Below are 17,080 nucleotides of genomic sequence, written 5' to 3'. Positions count from 1 at the left end.
ATGCAGCTGCAGAGTGAGTATAAAAGTAGTAAAAGCCAATCTCTGAAATTCAGAGGTTCAGATCAGGTAAGCATCCAAATGATTTGGATGCTTATGTAAATGTTATATGAACCTCATTGGTCTCCATAAATAGGCTGGAAATCTCATAAGACTAGAATAGCTCCTTGGGACATTTCCTGTATTTGTTCCTTCCAATTGGCCAGTTAGTCAACCATTGCAACCAACAAAAGGTTCACTTTCAGTGCTGGAATAAGTTATAAGCAAACAATTTAACAGGGGAAAACTGCTCTTGGGTTCTTATGCAGGCAAAACTCCTATTAAAGCCACAATGGCTGCAGGAATGGGCCCCAGGGGCTGTTCCTGCTCCAGTTGAAACCTATGGCAAGATTTCAGAGGTGCTGAGCAGTTGCAGCTCCATTGAATTCATCTGGAAGTGTGGTTGCTCAGCACCTCTTCAGATCAGGACCATTGGCTCAGGCCCTAAGTGACAGAGGTCCTCAATATTTTGCAAAAATAGAGGAATTCTTTTAAATTCACTCTGTATATTGACAAAACATCCATGCAAGCTTTTTTTATTAGTAGTCATTCTTTTTCCTCCTATTAGTGTGCCACAATCCCCGCAATAGGCTGTAGTTAGGCTTCTAAGTTATTTGCATGGCATATAGAAATAAAAAACTAGTCTACTTAAAACAGTTAAATGTGTTGCTTGACTGATGAAACATTTGCAAATATAAAATAATTTTTCAATGGAAATCAGCAATTTTCCAAAACAAGTGGGTAAGTATTGGGTATGGTTTATTACTTCCAGGCATTATCATTTGTTATGGTTTCTCAGTTTGCATTCAATATGAGACATACAGACAGATTTGCAGAGCTAAATTTGCAGTGACAGATACTTGCTTTGAATGTCTGAGGCATTTCCAGTTGTTTTCACACTGATTCCCTTTAGCAAATAGCAGAGTTCCAGGAAGTTACAGATGCAGAGCCTTGATTTTTCATTGCTTAAAGGTTTTCAGGCCCCTTGCCCTAGCACACTAATGTTAACAGAACTACTTCACAATTTCAAGCAATGCTCTCAGTAATTAAAGCTGATGCTAGCTGCCTCTCCTCCCTTGATGCTGACACAAGGTAGAGAAACTGTCATGTTCTCAAGAATTATGGCCACTGCCTAGAGGGAAGAGAACAGCCTAGCAGCTACTTGAAATAAAAGAGCAGCATTTTTAAAATTGGAAAGTGGAATGGAGTACCCAGGAGAAGGTGGAAGAAGGTAGAGGAGGGGACAGAGGCTGTAATGGGGGAAGAGAGGGAATGGATGGGAATTCTGACATCCATCAGAGTTTAAGTTTGGTGCATCTTCATACAGTGTTCCATTGCATAGAAAGGGCAGCTTTAAAGAGTTTTACAGGATTTTAAAAATTGCTAATAGGTCTTCAAACTAAGGGTCAAATGCCATCCTTATATGCTATCCATATATGACAACATATATCTGGGTCAATACCATGAAAGGAATAAATCGTATATATGGACTAGTCCTGTTGTCTCTAGTGGCCTCATCCAAAGTCCCTTGAAGTCAGTGAAAGATTCCTCTCTTTCTCCAATAGAACCCCAATAAAAGCCACTGCTCTTGTTGCAGGATTAACATGATTTATTTCCTCAGCCCCTAGTTACTCTGGCCAAACTGGTCTGGATTACTCTAATTTGCTATATTCAAAGCTTCCTTGGTTTTGTATACTAAATGGCAGTGCAGCTTCCTTTGTAGGAGACATTAGTATCCTCAATTATGAAAAAATGTAAAATATTGTTATAAGAAAACATACGGCCTGCTCTTGTAGAAAAGTGACTGAATAAGATCATTCTGTCATTTTTATTGTCTCCTTTAAGAAACAGGGCAAAACTCCTGCCACATTCTAGCTTGTTTTTATTATATTTTTTTAAGCTTGCTCTGATGTTGATATTCAAATTAGGCCAAGTACTTGGGTTCTCAGGAGTAGGGCAGGGACTGAGGAGAGGGAATGTACAGGACAAACTCCAAGAATTTGATAAATTCATAGTGAAAGTAAATAAGTAAATGAAATTCTGTAGAGGACTGGTAATGGGAAACTAGTGATGCCCAAGAGCATTCTGTTTTGTGTCCAAAGTAGAGCCCTTAGCTGAGTGATTTGGGACCTTGGTGTAGGTGATTGTTTGCATATCAATGTAATTATGAATTTTATATATTATAAGCTTTTCTCCTTGGGGAAAAAAAATCTCCTTTTTTATTTTTAATTTTTTAAAATATGCTTTGTAATAAAGTTGCACAGTAGTCAACAAGGACACAATTAATTGTGACAAAAATACATAAATCCCACCCAAGTATGTGAAAGATGTGATTTTATACAGTATAACAGTATACAGGCAATTATACCCATTCATTGAGCAATCTTACTGTGCAAGAATCATAGACATTAGAGATGGAAAAGCTGCTGTTAGATCACCCATTCTAACGTGATCACACCCCTAGAGCTGTAGCCAGCTGAAAATATTTGCAACCTTCTGTGGTGCGGGCTCTGGCTGGGCGGCACTTACCTCGGGCGGCTCCCAGAAGCGACTGGCATGTCTGGCTCGTAGGCTCAGGGGCGGCCAGGTCGCTCAATGCTCTGCCCCTGCCTGAAGGCACTGCCCCCGCAGCTCCCATTGGCCGCGGTTCCTGGCAAATTGGAGCTGCGGAGTCAGCGCTCGGGCTGGGGGCAGCACGTAGAGAACCGTTGGCCGCCCCTGTGCCTAGGGGATGCAGAGACCTGCCGGTCATTTCTGGGAGCCACCCGGAGCCAGGGCAGGTAGGGAGCCTGCCTTAGCCCCTCTGCGCTGCCAACCGGACTTTGGCTTATTAAAATCTCCCATATTGCCTTTAATAGTCACAGGGAGATTGAGGCCGATTCCGAGAGACTCCCAGTCAATCCGGAAGGTGCTGGAGAGTTGACTTTTGCTGGTTTCTTGATTTGACTGAGGGGCCTTCTTTCACTGCTCTTGGGCTGTCAACTAAAAGCACTGGCCACTTTGGAAAAAGTTGCCGTAAGTTTGTGTGTATTTCAGTTTCTCCATCTTTAAAAAAGAGGTCAGTAATACCTACAGTATCTCTCAGAGATGTTGTGAGGACTAATTCAGTAATGTTTCTTAGGTTCTTTGAGATCCTTTAGTGGGAGATGCTTTATAAATGCAAAGCATGGAACATTACTGTTCTCATGATACTACTTGGTGATATAGTGGGTTAACTACCATTAAATACTCTGCTAGTGATGTGGCTAAATCCAAATGGACTGTTATAATAATTTACTGTTTTGTCTATATAATAGTTCTGCTTTTCATTGGATAATCAAAATTAGGTCATTCCAATGGAACATTTCTATTTTTTGTTTCTTTTGTGTAGCCATATTTGTGCAGGAGATTCTGAGCTAAACAGTACAATAGACTAGAATAGAATCTGTGTATAGAACAATGAGTTTTCATTTTAATATGATAACAGGCCAGAAGTAGGTAAAATAGATTGATATAAACAAAACAGAAGTAGAAAAGAGTAGAGAAAGATTAATATAATACCACAGTTAAGCCGGGGGACGAAATCTTGATTCCATTGAAGTCAGTTTTGACTTTTGTGAGTTCAGGATTTCACCCAAGATGCAGAATAAGATTTTGTTGTTTTAATTGAATATTGAATTTCCTTTAAAACCTTGCTTAAAATTCTATTAAATATAATAAATTATTACTTAAGTATCCCCCAATATACCAGACTGCTCTGGTTATAACTTTGCTCTTGCCAAAGAATATCAATGAATTGCTATTGTATCATGGGTATTGTATTATTTGCAAAGAGGAAGATACCCATTTGCCTGTATTCAGAGCCAGGCTTTGATTTTCCAATGGGGACCTGAGAGGGGGAGAGACTTTTCACAGGTGTATAAAGATCACTCCAGCTGCTCCTTCACTATTGTGTTACCTTTGAAAGCTGGTTGCTGATGTCAGATTATGACAAGGAGCATATTCTCTGGCTTCCATTTCCGTTGAAGTCTCTACTTGTTTGTAGCATGCACCTGCAGTAACTTACCCATTACTGCGTTCTCAAGAGCAAGTTTGCAGAAAGACTGTGCTGAAGTGAGTTGGAAGTATAAATTCTTAAATGCATAGATGATCCTCTAAAGGAGTGGTTTTAAATAGCCTAGATATTTATCTGCTTTTGAAATGTTTGCCTTAATAAGCTGAATTTTGAGGAGGAATATGAATGCCTAAATCAAACTGAAGTATTCTTTGGGTTTTCAAATGTTTGTTTGCCGAATTTGACAGCTGCAAGGACTTGCATAAGAAAAGGAGACGAATTAATCAAAAACTGAATACCATATACCTTCATTTACAAGCCACCCTTGATTAGTAATCACTCCTGTTTAGTAGCCACAACTTTACTACAAAAACTACAGGAGCAAATAATTAACTATAATAGAAGCGGTAGCTTCTACATGTAGATATATGGTATCTGAGTGGTTGAAAGAAATGATATCTCATTACAGTACTCTGGGACAAATAGTATGTTTTGGAGATGACTGTACAGTATAAGAAAGTGACTGCTATGGGAGTGCATCTGGATAGATGATGAGTAAGGCTCTGTGTTTGTCACAGAAGTCACGGAAAGTCATGGATTCCATGACTTTCTGTGACCTCCGTATCTTCTGCAGCAGTCAGTGCGCCTGGCCTGGGGGTCGCCTGAGCAGTCTTGGGGCCCCCCACCTCCCAGCAGCAGGAGTTTGGGGGCGGGGCTCAGGGCTGGGGTGTGGGGTGTGGGGTGGTGCTTACTTTGGGGGGGCTCCTCAGAAGGACAACAGCAACTCCCGTCCTTCAGATCCTAGCTCCACATGCTGCCTTCGCCTGCAGACACCACTCCCGCAGCTCCCATTGACCACTGTTCCCAGCCAATGGGAGCTGCCGAACCGCGGCCTGGGGTGGAGCCGAGGCAGGATGTGAAGCTAGGAGCTGGGCCAACCGCTTCCCAAGAGCTGGGTAGGGAACCTGCCCCAGCCCTGCCAACCTCCTCCCCCTCCAGTACCCGCAGCGCCCATGCCCCCGAGCACCTGCGGCGTCCTTCGGGCCGCGCACCCACAGTGCCCCCCCAGGACTGCCCTCCTGAGCCGCCCCTCCCCCCAACATTTAGTCAGAGTATATAATAAAACTCATGGACAGATTATGGGCTGTGAATTTTTGTTTACTGCCCATGACCTGTCCATGACTTTTACTAAAAATACTCGTGACTAAAACGTAGCCTTACTGATAAGAGATGTTCAAACAGTGTCAGACACCTGCTCATGAAAAGTTTAGGGACATGGAAACCAGGTTGAAGTCAGTGTGTTCATTGTCCTTTATTATTTGCTGTTTATTACTTGTAGTTTAGTTTGTATATATGTTTTTTGAATAGCAAATTTGGGGTCTGTAACTGAGATTCACTTAATCAGAAAATGAAGTTCAGTTTGTGACAAAACAGTTTATAAGGATTTGGTCATCCAATTGGGGAACAGAAACAATACCACATGACTTAGGTGACCAGTCACAAAGCTTGAGTAATGAAGGCAAAATATCAATTAATTAATTAAATGCTCAAAATGTATCCATCAAAATTATTTGAGTAGATTTGCATAATGAACACATTCAGAAAAATCTAGATCTGTTTGTAGACAACTTGTAAACAAGCAAAAAAGGTTTAAATTCACCAAATAAGTTGTTTGCAGCAAATATTTAACCAGCTTTAATTTGGAGATTGTAGTCCCTGATTGGTAACTTCCATTGAGTTTCTATGAAAAAATGCTTTATTTTCATAATATATTTGTACTTTTAAAATTAATATTTTAATTAGCTACAATACTGAACTGTGTGTGTTCTATCAACAGACCAGCAGTACTCCTGGTCACCTTCTCAGCACTTCAATGAAGAAAGATTCTCGCCTGCTCCGAGGAACATGAAAGGATTATCTGGTAGTCGCAACCAACCACAATTATGTTCTGCTCATACTTGTGGTTTAGCATCCCCTGAAGATTGTGAACACACCCATGATCATATCCACCATGGGCAGGAGCAAAGGCAATCATATCTTCTCAGCCCTACAGAGAGCTGCCCACTGGACCATCATCGCTGCTCACCGCGAAGCTCCATCCATTCAGAATGCATGATGATGCCCATGGTTATGGGCGATCACATGTCAAGTAGCACTTTCCCCAGAATGCACTACAGCTCACATTACGAAACGAGGGACGATTGCGCCATGTCTCACGCTAACCCTAAGATTAATCGAATTCCTGCCAATCTCCTGGATCAGTTTGAGAAACAACTTCCTCTCCACAGGGATGGGTTTCACACTTTACAATATCAGAGGACCTCAACAGCTGCAGAACAACGCAGTGAAAGCCCAGGAAGAATACGCCATCTTGTTCATTCAGTCCAGAAACTTTTCACTAAGTCTCATTCTTTGGAAGGATCATCCAAAGGCAATGTCAATGGGACAAAGGGAGACAGTCGAGGGGACGACCATCATCATGGACATCATTCCAAGCATAGCAAAAGGAGTAAAAGTAAGGAGCGAAAACCAGAGAGCAAGCATAAATCTGGAATGAGTAGCTGGTGGAGCTCTGATGATAATTTGGACAGTGATAGCACTTATCGCACACCTAGCGTGATTAATAGGCATCATGTAGATCATATCTCCCACTGCTACCCTGAAGCTCTCCAGGGGCACTTTGGGGATCTCTCACTAAAGACTTCCAAAAGTAACAATGATGTGAAATGTTCTGCTTGTGAAGGGCTAGCAATGACCCCTGATGGTAAATACATGAAAAGGAGTTCTTGGTCTACACTTACAGTAAGCCAGGCTAAAGAAGCTTATCGCAAGTCATCGCTTAACCTAGATAAGCCTCTGGTTCATCAGGAAATCAAACCTTCCTTGAGGCCGTGCCATTACCTTCAGGTAAAAGCCAGATTTGGTTAATATTTGCAATAGAAAAGCAATTAGTTATAATTTATGCCAGAAAGTCATTGTAAAACTATAGAGGTGCCCTGTAAATCTCTCTCAAAGATTATGGTATTCACCTACTGCAGATATCTTGGAGGTGGGAAATCTGCAGTATTTATTCTTTATTAATAGGATTCAGATTGAAATGTGAATAAAATTGACGTAATGTTAACTAGTCTAATTTTAATGAATTTGTTTTCAGTACCTGAGTTTATCCTGTATTTAAATCTTGATGAAGTCTGTGTTTCAGATTACAGAAAGGGACACTTTGCACAGCAGTTTGTGTCTTGAATAAATTTATAGAAGACAATTATAAATTAAAGATATTAAGCTAGTCAGGGTGAGAAATTGAGAGATCTTTCCTTCTGTTCTGTCACTCCTACATCTCCTCCCAAACCTTCTTAACAACACAGGGCTAGATTTACTGGTAAACTCAGTTGCTTTTGCTGCTCTGCTGTCACGATGCAAACTAGTTTAATTGGCTGGAGAAACTGGGTTTATGGTTGCTTTGCATCCCTGAAGTGGTGCAAAGCAGCTGAGGGTACCAGTGAATCTGGTCCTGTCTCTTTAAGGCTTGGTCTGAAAAACTCAGGTACTGAGCTGCATGACATTTAGTGTATCTACCATGAGGATGAAGGTGTGAGCCATTCCTGTTGAAATTTGAATGGATGGCCTCAGGGAGAGTAAATATTTCAAATCTGATATTTAGACAACTTAACTGGCCTGAAAACTCTATTGCTGTTGTGAGTGCCTTCTCTCTCGTTTTCTTTTAAAATCAGATTTTCTCCCTATAGAAATTGTTTGTCCCATGCATTAACCAACTCTAACCCTTCTCAACTTTTGTATCTTGAGTATCTCCAAACCTCTTTGGTTTCTGTGGAAGCCAATAAATGTAGAATCAAGAGAGGGACGTTTGCTCTAGTCCTGTGCAGTGCTTTTGGTCTCTCCAAGCTGAAAGGGACTGTAACAGGGTGGTCTGGCCCCTTTAAGGAAGTGGTTCTACATGCAGCCAACCCTATGCCACAACATGGCCCTTTTAAGGACCAGGTGTTTAAGGGAGCAGCAGACAAACAGGGGGATAGGGCCCAGGTGTTAATCAGGGAGCTATCTCCTGAACAGGATAAAAACCCAGCTGTTAATGGAGGAGAGAGAAAGGAAAGTCTGTGAAACAGCACTGGAACCCAGCTACTGATGCTCTGGGGAAACTGGCTTGAAGCACAGCACAGCCTCATGAAGGAGGGCTGTGGACTCCCTTAACGAGGGGATAGGGTTTGGGCCAGGTGGGCCCAAGGAGACTATATTTTTATAAAGACTGGACCCCAAGAAAGTGAATATAACTTGATTACAGTTATATGTTACTTAAAGTAATTTGGGAGAAGCAGGAGAATGGCATGTCAGCAGGGCCACACCATGCCACCACGGGGTGGGCAGTGGAATAGCACGCTCCCACAACAGCCAATTCTGCAAGAGCTGTATCTTGTCAAACATCTGTAGAAATATTCCATATCTATCCTTTTCCGGTCCTTTGTTTCACTTTCTTTCTCTCCCTCCTTTCTGTGTTGCTCTCTCTGTCTCTCTCTCTCCTGTCTTTGTGTCTCCTTCTTTCTTCCTTGAGCAGCTCTCAGTTCTAAACCCCAGTTAGCCTCACTCCCCCATACTTCATTCTGCTCAAATGATCAGTAGTGAAACAGTTAATGCTGAAATTGGAAGCATTATCATTAGGCTTTAGAGTCAACAGCCCAATGAGATGAGTGGGGTGCAGAAGACTTCATACCTCTCAAAATCATTATTTTAGCCTGTTTGCAAATATTAGAAAGGAAGGACCGTTCAAAGATTAGGATTCTAAACTAGGATTTGAGAGCCCTGGTTCAAGCTTCTACTTTGCCAGAGACTTTCCTGTGTGACGTTGGGCAAATAATTTAGCCTCTTTGTGCCTTAGTTCTGCATCTGTAAAATGGAGATAATAGAACTTTCCTAAATCATGGGATGTTGCAAGGGTGAATTGATTAAAGATTATGAGGTGCTTAGATGCCACAATAATAGAGGCCATAGAAATACCCCCAAAAAAGTACTGCACCTAGCTCTGTATTAGAGAGAGTTTTTTCAGAAATATGATGGTTAATTTTTTTATTGAAGTTTGTATTCTGTGGACTCTGAACATGACATGTAGGACACATAAATCCATCAAGCAGGCTGGGTGTTAAACACCTCTGCACTAGACCTAGTTGGGTAAGCAAGTATGAGAAATCCCATTCTGCAGATGACGTAATTAAAAATATAGCTTTGAAGCATTTTCTTTTAGATGTACTATCTCTTAGATGAGACATGAATCATTCATAGAAGATAGATGGGCTGTGTTAGCAGCTCTGCCACAAATTTCCTATCAGAAGTGGATTCAATCATTTGTTAATCTCCCTGGGCTTCAGTTACATCATGTGTAAAATTGGAGAATATTTGCCTACCTTATATGGGAGTGCCTACTAAATGATGAGATTTACTAAGGCTGGTCAATCTGAAAGGTAGGGACAGCTCTCAGGACCCCAAGGTAAAAGTAAAGGCACTGCTAGCACCTCTTTTTCACAGACATATTTGGAAATGGATCCTGGCTAGTTCAGACTAATTTAAGGTATTAAGATGTTGATTATGCAGCTAAATCAGCCATGCAAAGCATTTACCTGAGGTACCCACATGATCAGTTTTGCAGAAAAAAAATCCATGTAAACACCTCTCTGGGTATAGCGTTAAAAGTACGTGACATTCAAAGACAAGGGTGTTTTCCATACCAAATTTAAACATTGAACTGTCCCTTTAGATCATAGTCATGTAACTATGGAATCCTGGGCACATATTTTTTTTCATACAGAGGAAGTGTATATTTTTAACTTTTGTCTGTTTATCTTGGGTATTTATATGGCTCCAATCACTTTTGGTATCTGAGCACCTCACAATCATCCATATATTTATCCTCACAACACCCCTATGAGGTAGGGAAATGCTACTGCCCCCTATTACAGGTGATGATCTGAGGCCCAAAGAGACCAGTGACTTGCCTGAGGTCACTTAGGAACTCTGTGGCAGAGCCTGAGGTCTGACGCTTAAATCTAGGTGTCCCAAGTCCCAGGCTGCCCCCTAATCACTGCATCATCCTTCCTTTTCCTCTTGCTGAGAAACAGCTGAACTGTGTGTCCTCAAATTTTCATCTATGGGGAGTGACCAAGCCAGGAAAATTTCAATGTGAAAGATGACAATTTTGAAAAAATATGAATAACTGAAAACAGAAGGTTAGAATGGAAACTCTTGTGCAGCTTTAACTATAGTGGTTGCTACTGCTCCCCAAATAATTTTTCCCTTTATATAGAAAGATGTTGGGAGCAAGGAAATCGTCAATTATCGGATTCTTTGGCTAATTAGATACAACACATTTGAAGCTGAAGCCTATTATTTGATTTATTTTACTGTTTGACATGAATCCCTGGGTGTGACAAGGATTTTCAGGGAGAAAGCTGGAAGTGAACTAAGTATCAGTAGTAAAATTATAAACTTAAAAGTCGGATTTTACAGTTTCCAGTATTCAAATATCTGTGAGCACTGCTGGAAGAGAAAAGGAAACTACTTCAGGCAAAAATGTACAACTAACAACCACTACAGTTTGGGAGCGTAATATTATGTGCCACTGATTGATATTCCTTCCTCAGCCATTCAACAGTATTTGAAGCAGCAGCATGAAATCAAGGTAAACACATCAATGGTACAGCGAATGAGTCAGCACTTAAAAAAGAAAATAGCATGTTGTGCTAAAAATGGCCACAGCCCCCTTCTGCCTTCCTGATGCATTAAAGTGCTAGCGTCATCCGTTAACTGCACTAACATTGCTAGCATGCAGGTAATAATAGCAGCAGTGGATTCTGTAGCATGAAAGGAAAACACTGGGTTTATCTGTCCTTCCGTTTCATGTTAACTTAAAAAAAATAGACCCAGTGTCAGTGTGGCTGCACTCTGGATTCAGATATGCCGATGTGGAGAAGAGTGCTGAGGACAGGCCAGCGAAGGGGACCACTGAATTGTCACTTACACAGGTCCTAGTTCTGGAACCCCACTGAGGCCACTGTTGCTTCAGTAAGGTAGAGTTACAGCCTCAGAAGGTCTGTGCCGCAGCTGTGTGCTGTCTCTTGGTTGGGTGGATGGAATTCATCCTAACCCAACTCTATATGCACTACACTGTCATGAAGGCAGATTTTGTCACATGAAACCCTATATTCCAACTATACAAAACTACTTCCAATGCTGAATAACTATTGAGTATAAATTACTCCTAATGTGTATTACAATGAACTACTCATATCCATTCATTTCATAATGTTCCCAGTACCCATTATATCTCTGTACAATTCTGTACTTACTCCCTGAATGGCTTTAAAGAACTAGGGACTTTACACTAAACTGACACTCCTCCTTCCCAGTTTCCAGGTATGCAGAGGTAGCAACATGGCCAAGGCTGAAGTGCTGCTCTCTGCAAGAGAAAAGTGAAATAATTACATGGACTCAACCATTGGGCAAGGTTATGACTAAAACCACCGAGAGTCTCCAATAATTACAGTGATTAATGACATGATAGTGTGCTGCCTCCAAGTGCTAAGAAGCCATTTACCATTTCTAATTAAAATATTGCTGCAAATGTGACGTGACTGGTTTTCCAAACAAAATAACAAAAATATTCATAGTTTCATATCTTTCTAACAGCCAGTGCAAGTTGACATTATTGCACAAGTGTTGTCACCAGGATGGGAAAGGAGGGGCTGTATTCCTACCAATATTTTATCAAGAATGATTCTCCTTTATATTTCTAGCACTTTTTTGTTGTCAAAATAATGTTCAACATTAAACAGAGAGGTAGGTTGAAAGTTGGTCTTTCCCACATTTGTCCAGGGCTACCCACAGGGGCCCAAGAAGCCTGCAGCCACAAGTAACTTGATATTCTAGAGCCCTGGACCAATTCACACATGTGCTGGGGGTACTGCTCGGACTACTGCCACTGATGCTAGATAACCACACACTCCCCTTGGCTGCCTAGGACTGAGCTGATCAGCTAGTGCAGTTTTGGGTCATGGAGGAAATTGCACAGCACTCACTTTAAAAACATCTTTTAAAGAATGGACTCTGACGCCCAAATGGTCATGATTTTACCACCCTTTCTGGGTCATCTTATAGTCCCATCTTTAAAGGCTGTTTTTGAAGTTAGTTGCTCATGTGCTTAAATATCTTAGGATATGTCTACACTACGGGATTAATCCGAATTTAGATAATTCGAATTTGGGAAACAGGTTGTATAAATTCGATTGTGCGCGGCCACACTAAGCACATTAATTCGGTTTTTAACCACATTAATTCGGTGGTGTGCGGCCACACTACCCCATTTATTTTAACCACATTAATTCGGTGGTGTGCGGCCACACTAACCCTAATTCGAATTAACAAAATCGATTTTGGCGCTACTCCGAAGGTGGAGTTGGAGTACAGAAATCGATTTAAAGCACCCTTTAATTCGAACTAAATGGCTCTGTAGTGTGGACGGGTGAAGGGTTAATTCGAATTAACGCTGCTAAATCCGAATTAATCCCGTAGTGTAGACCAGGCCTTAGTGGCAATGTATTCATGGCTCTTACGACAAGTAAGGGAATAAATATACCCCCCTTTAGAATTGTACAGATAGTAAAAAGTCTGCTAACAGCTGGAAAGTAACAAAAATGACGACCTTCCTCTGGCGGCTAAATAATTACCAATGGAGTTTTGAGTCAGCTGATCAGAACCATAAAACTCATTTGTTAGGATGAGAAGAGTGGATGAGAGATAGAATATATGTGCATTTCTATATAGCCCTTTTAAAAAGAGGGTTTTTTAAAGACATCTGTGCTATCATTTCAGTAATGCCAACATAATGACTGGGGGGAAAGCCCATGGAGGAAAAATGTGTCTTGCTTGGATTAAATAGGTGGTTTGAAACAGCAGTAAGTCAATGTGCTCTATGGAACGTCTAGTGCACAGTAGCAGGGTTCACACCAATAGTTAGTGCACAGCATGCTGCAGCACTGTAGATTTAGACCCCAGTTTGCTGTGCAGTAAGTGCTGGTGTAGGCATGCCTGGAGATGCTGTCAGAGCACTTTTCTTGTTCCAGTATTACTTTACTAAATCACAAAATAGGTTTTCTGTTACAATTCCTACAATCACCAAACTTCTGCATGTACCTCAGTGATTATAAACTGATGCACTCTTGTAGATTACAGTTGTTTAACAGCTAAGATTTTTGGAATCCTGAAAGTGAATATTTTTAAAAAGTGGGCTACACTTTTTGGTTCATGCAGCAAGCGTACATTAGGCCAGCTAGGTTATCTAGAAATAATGCCCTGCATGTCACTTGCTCCTTATGGGCCAAATCCTCTTGCCTCCCATCAAGTCTGAATAGCCGAAGTTGGTGTGCGGATTTCCAGGGCAGCAGGAAATAAAGGCTTTTCTCTTCTCCCCAGGCTCCAGAGCAACAGCAGAGCTTCTCCATGACTACTACTGTAGGCTGTGCTGTGTCCTCACTATTTGACATAATGGTCAATGATTGATCTTCCAACTCACCCTTGTCCCTCACCGAACCCATCCATGGAAGATGCAGAGGGTGGCCATAGTCTTGGCTCTATCGTCTGTGGAGGACTTGAATCCAGCATGTTGGATTTCTTTCCTCTGTACATCAGAACTACACCACTTGTACTTCATGCAGGGCCTTTTATGGCCACAGAGAGGGAAGACACATGATTACCCTTCTGTGAGGTAGTGACTGGAGAAATGCAAAGGTAGAATGATGTAGCTCCTCAGAAGGGGATAGTTACCAGTAATTCCAAAAGAGTCAGTTTTTACTCAGCCTTTCTTGCCGAAGAAGACTTGTGGCAAAAAAGATATGCCCAGAGCTCCATCTACTTCTGTGGCTCAGTGAAAACAAATTACACAACCACCACTCTTAAATTCTACAACAATGTAATTTTGTCTGTCACCATGAAATACCCTTCATTTCCACCTCCTCATATAAACACCCTTTATTCCCACCTCTTCTTATAAACATGCACAACTATGGCTCCTTTTTTAAAATACTCAGGGATGCGAAATTCATCTGAGTATTCTTACAGTGATTCTTTTTATAGTGAATGGATGAGGATTTTTTTTTGTTTCCATTATATCCTGTAGGTAGCCTGGCTCCACACTCCAGGCAAAGGTCCCTGTATCATTCAAAGCCTTTTTCCTCCCATATATGCCAGGGAAGCTTGTGGTCAGGTTCATTTGGCCATCTTCCTAGTCCTCTGGGCCTTGTCCCATCATCCAGGCAGCCCAGCTGCCTAGCCTACATTTCCAGATTCCCCTGGTTACAAGCTGGACTCCAGCTCTAGCTCCCTACCTGCTGTTTCTTTGCTCCCTAGAACTTGCACTGTAATTCAATTAAATCAGCTTTTGGGAAAAGCTGGAGAACAAGGTGCATCTACAGACAGGTCCCAGTAAGGGTAGGGAAACAAAGCTGCGTGTGTGGCTACAACAAAATAGCGAATACCATGTCAGAAAGGCTGGATTCTGTGGCAACTTGGAAAAGTCCCTCTATCTGTGGCACAATGTGGCCCCATTACCATGGTATCTATCTGAGCACTTCAAAATCTATAATGCATTTATCCTCCCAACACTCCTGTGAGGTAGGGAAGTTCTGCTGTCCCTGTTTTACAAATGGGGACCTGAGGCACAAAGAGACTTGCCGAAGGTCACACAGGCAGTCTGTGGCAAAGCAGGGACGCAAACCCAGATCTCCAGAGTCTCATGCTACCTTAACCACTGAACCATTCTTCTTCTCTGGCTATGGAGTCCATTGCCATGGAATCACAGAGACTGTGGGGCCCCGATTGGGGCATTTCACACCTCTTCAAGCTTTTGCTTCAAGGCTCTCTGAAGAGTAAGGCAGGTGACACTTCATATATTTATACTAGATTCATGTATTTCAGTTTAAGCTGAGATTTTGGAGCACAGTTCTGTAGCAAGTGGATATTTTGTGAATACAGAATCCCTGAATACATGGGACCCATGTCGTCTTCACCTCAAATTTCAGTTACTGCAGTTGTGCTCTGCTTGGGGCTACTCTTGAAAAAAAAGTTTGGTAATGTCAGCTAATACAGAATGCAGCTGCTGACTTGCTTCGTGGAGTGTCTCACACACAGCATATTACACTTGTGCTTTGTGATCTGCATTGGCTTCCAGCTCATTTCCAGGTGCAATTGAAGGTGTGATTTTGACCTATAAAAGCCCTAAATGGTTTGGGATCTATCTGACCACCTCCTTCTGCATGTGATACCATGACAGATGATATCAGGTGAGGTTCTCAGGATGATGTCCCCCTGCTTTAAATGGGAGAGTTGTTGGTAGGACATTCCCAGCAAGGGGTCCTCAGCTCGGAAATTAACTCCCCACTTGTTTGACGCTGTCAGTTGACCTTCAGGGCATGCTGCAAGATCTCTCTGTTCTCCCACATGCTCAGGGATGGGGGCGGCTTATGAAATTTGAAGGGAATGGAGGAGGTGGCTTTCGTTAATGTTGAGGAGGAATTCCTGGTACATTTTATAAAGCTTTTTGAATGTTTTTAATTATATAATACATGTACGTAGAGCAATGAATCAGCACATTAAAAAAAATCAGAATAACTAAATAACATACGTGCATTGAGAAAGATATGTGCACTGAAAATGGTGTTGAGATAAAAGGTTATGTATTTAAGGAACCAAGGCCTTCCTTATAGGTACAGATTCATCCTATAACTCCCCCCTACTCCCAAAACCTTGAGAGTCATAGTCAATAGGGCTAGAGGAGATAGAGCCAGTCAAATTTGTATGGGGTTAGAGACATCTGATTCTAGAATTTGAGACAATAAATTTATTTGGATTTTTATGGTTATGGAAAATTGCATGCATATTTTTCATAGAATTTCTCTCTTTTTTTGTTTTGTTTTGTTTTTTTGTTTGTTTTTGGCCCAGTAACTGGCTCAAAAACCATTTACTCACAGGGTTTTGTGTTTTCTCAGGAAAAAAATATTTCCTTCAAAAATGGGCCCATGAAACTGGGACCAAACTCTCAAATCCACAATCTAAAGTGAAAAGACTTGTAATTTTAGCATTTCAAATTTTGCTGCAAATATTTCGTATGCCAACAGGAGCTTGCCACAATGCCAAGCATGACATTGTGGCATTTACCCTCTAAGGACAGGGTAAATCAAGGAAAATAGTCACTACCTAATGAATTTCTTATTTTATTTTATTTTTAAAGTGCAGCAATAGAATGTTGTCTTTAGATGCTTATTGAAAAGGTGCTGCTTGGGCAGAAAACAAAACCAAAAAGCATAGCCCTCTATACTCAGAGAAAAGTCACAAAGCGAAGGAGAAGCGTCAGGAAAAAAAGTCACCAACAGAGAGAGAAGCTATTAAGAATCCACGTCTCAGTGTAACTATCAATCAGGCTCACAGTATTCTTCTTGTCCTTTCACATCTAATTCCAAGAATAGTCTACTCAGTGTCCCTGGGTTTGGGTTTTATAGAGCCATCATCCCCACCCCAGGAAGAAAACATGTAGACCAGGGTAGTGTTTTTGTCCTTTTGATTTTCTGAACAGCCATTCAGGTGTCTTCCAAAAATCTCCAGCCTCACACAAAGTAAGCAGCATGACTGAGCTCCCTCTTCTTGTTCCAGAACTTTCTCTAGTTTAGTTTCTTCTGGTTGGATAGGCCTCCAAAGTGGATTCTCTGAGAAAACAAACTGGAGAAATCCAAGCGAAAAACAAGAGCAAGGACTAGCAAATAAGTTCCAGACTAATCCTGGCAGTTTTCCATAGAGAAACTGCTGGCTCTGTGCAAACCTCTAAGGTTCTCCTAACCCTTCTTCAGAGGAATGCTGGGTGCTTCCTATTAACTCTCGAGAGAATAAGCTCATCAATGTTCATGCTTCCCACCCAGGAGACCAAAAACTAGAAAACATTCAGGCAGGCATCAATATCTA

The 17,080-nt window shown here is 41.4% G+C and overlaps 1 protein-coding gene across 2 annotated transcripts in view; it reads left to right on the top strand.

Moving 5' to 3' along the window:
• DLGAP2 (DLG associated protein 2) overlaps positions 1-17,080 on the top strand; it is a 506,645-nt gene that overhangs the window by 396,775 nt on the left and 92,790 nt on the right. For both annotated transcript variants that reach the window (XM_026653071.1, XM_026653068.1), the window contains exon 5: positions 5,907-6,976. In XM_026653071.1, coding sequence (XP_026508856.1) covers positions 5,975-6,976 — 1,002 coding nt within the window. In that variant the 5' untranslated portion in view covers positions 5,907-5,974. The remainder of the gene's footprint in view (positions 1-5,906; positions 6,977-17,080) is intronic.

This window comes from Terrapene carolina, unplaced genomic scaffold (genome assembly GCF_002925995.2).
Source record: "Terrapene carolina triunguis isolate 2854851 unplaced genomic scaffold, T_m_triunguis-2.0 Scaffold42, whole genome shotgun sequence".
Taxonomy (NCBI): Eukaryota; Metazoa; Chordata; order Testudines; family Emydidae; genus Terrapene; species Terrapene triunguis.
The sequence above is the reverse complement of the archived record's forward strand: the minus strand, read 5'-3'. Positions and strand labels throughout refer to the sequence as shown.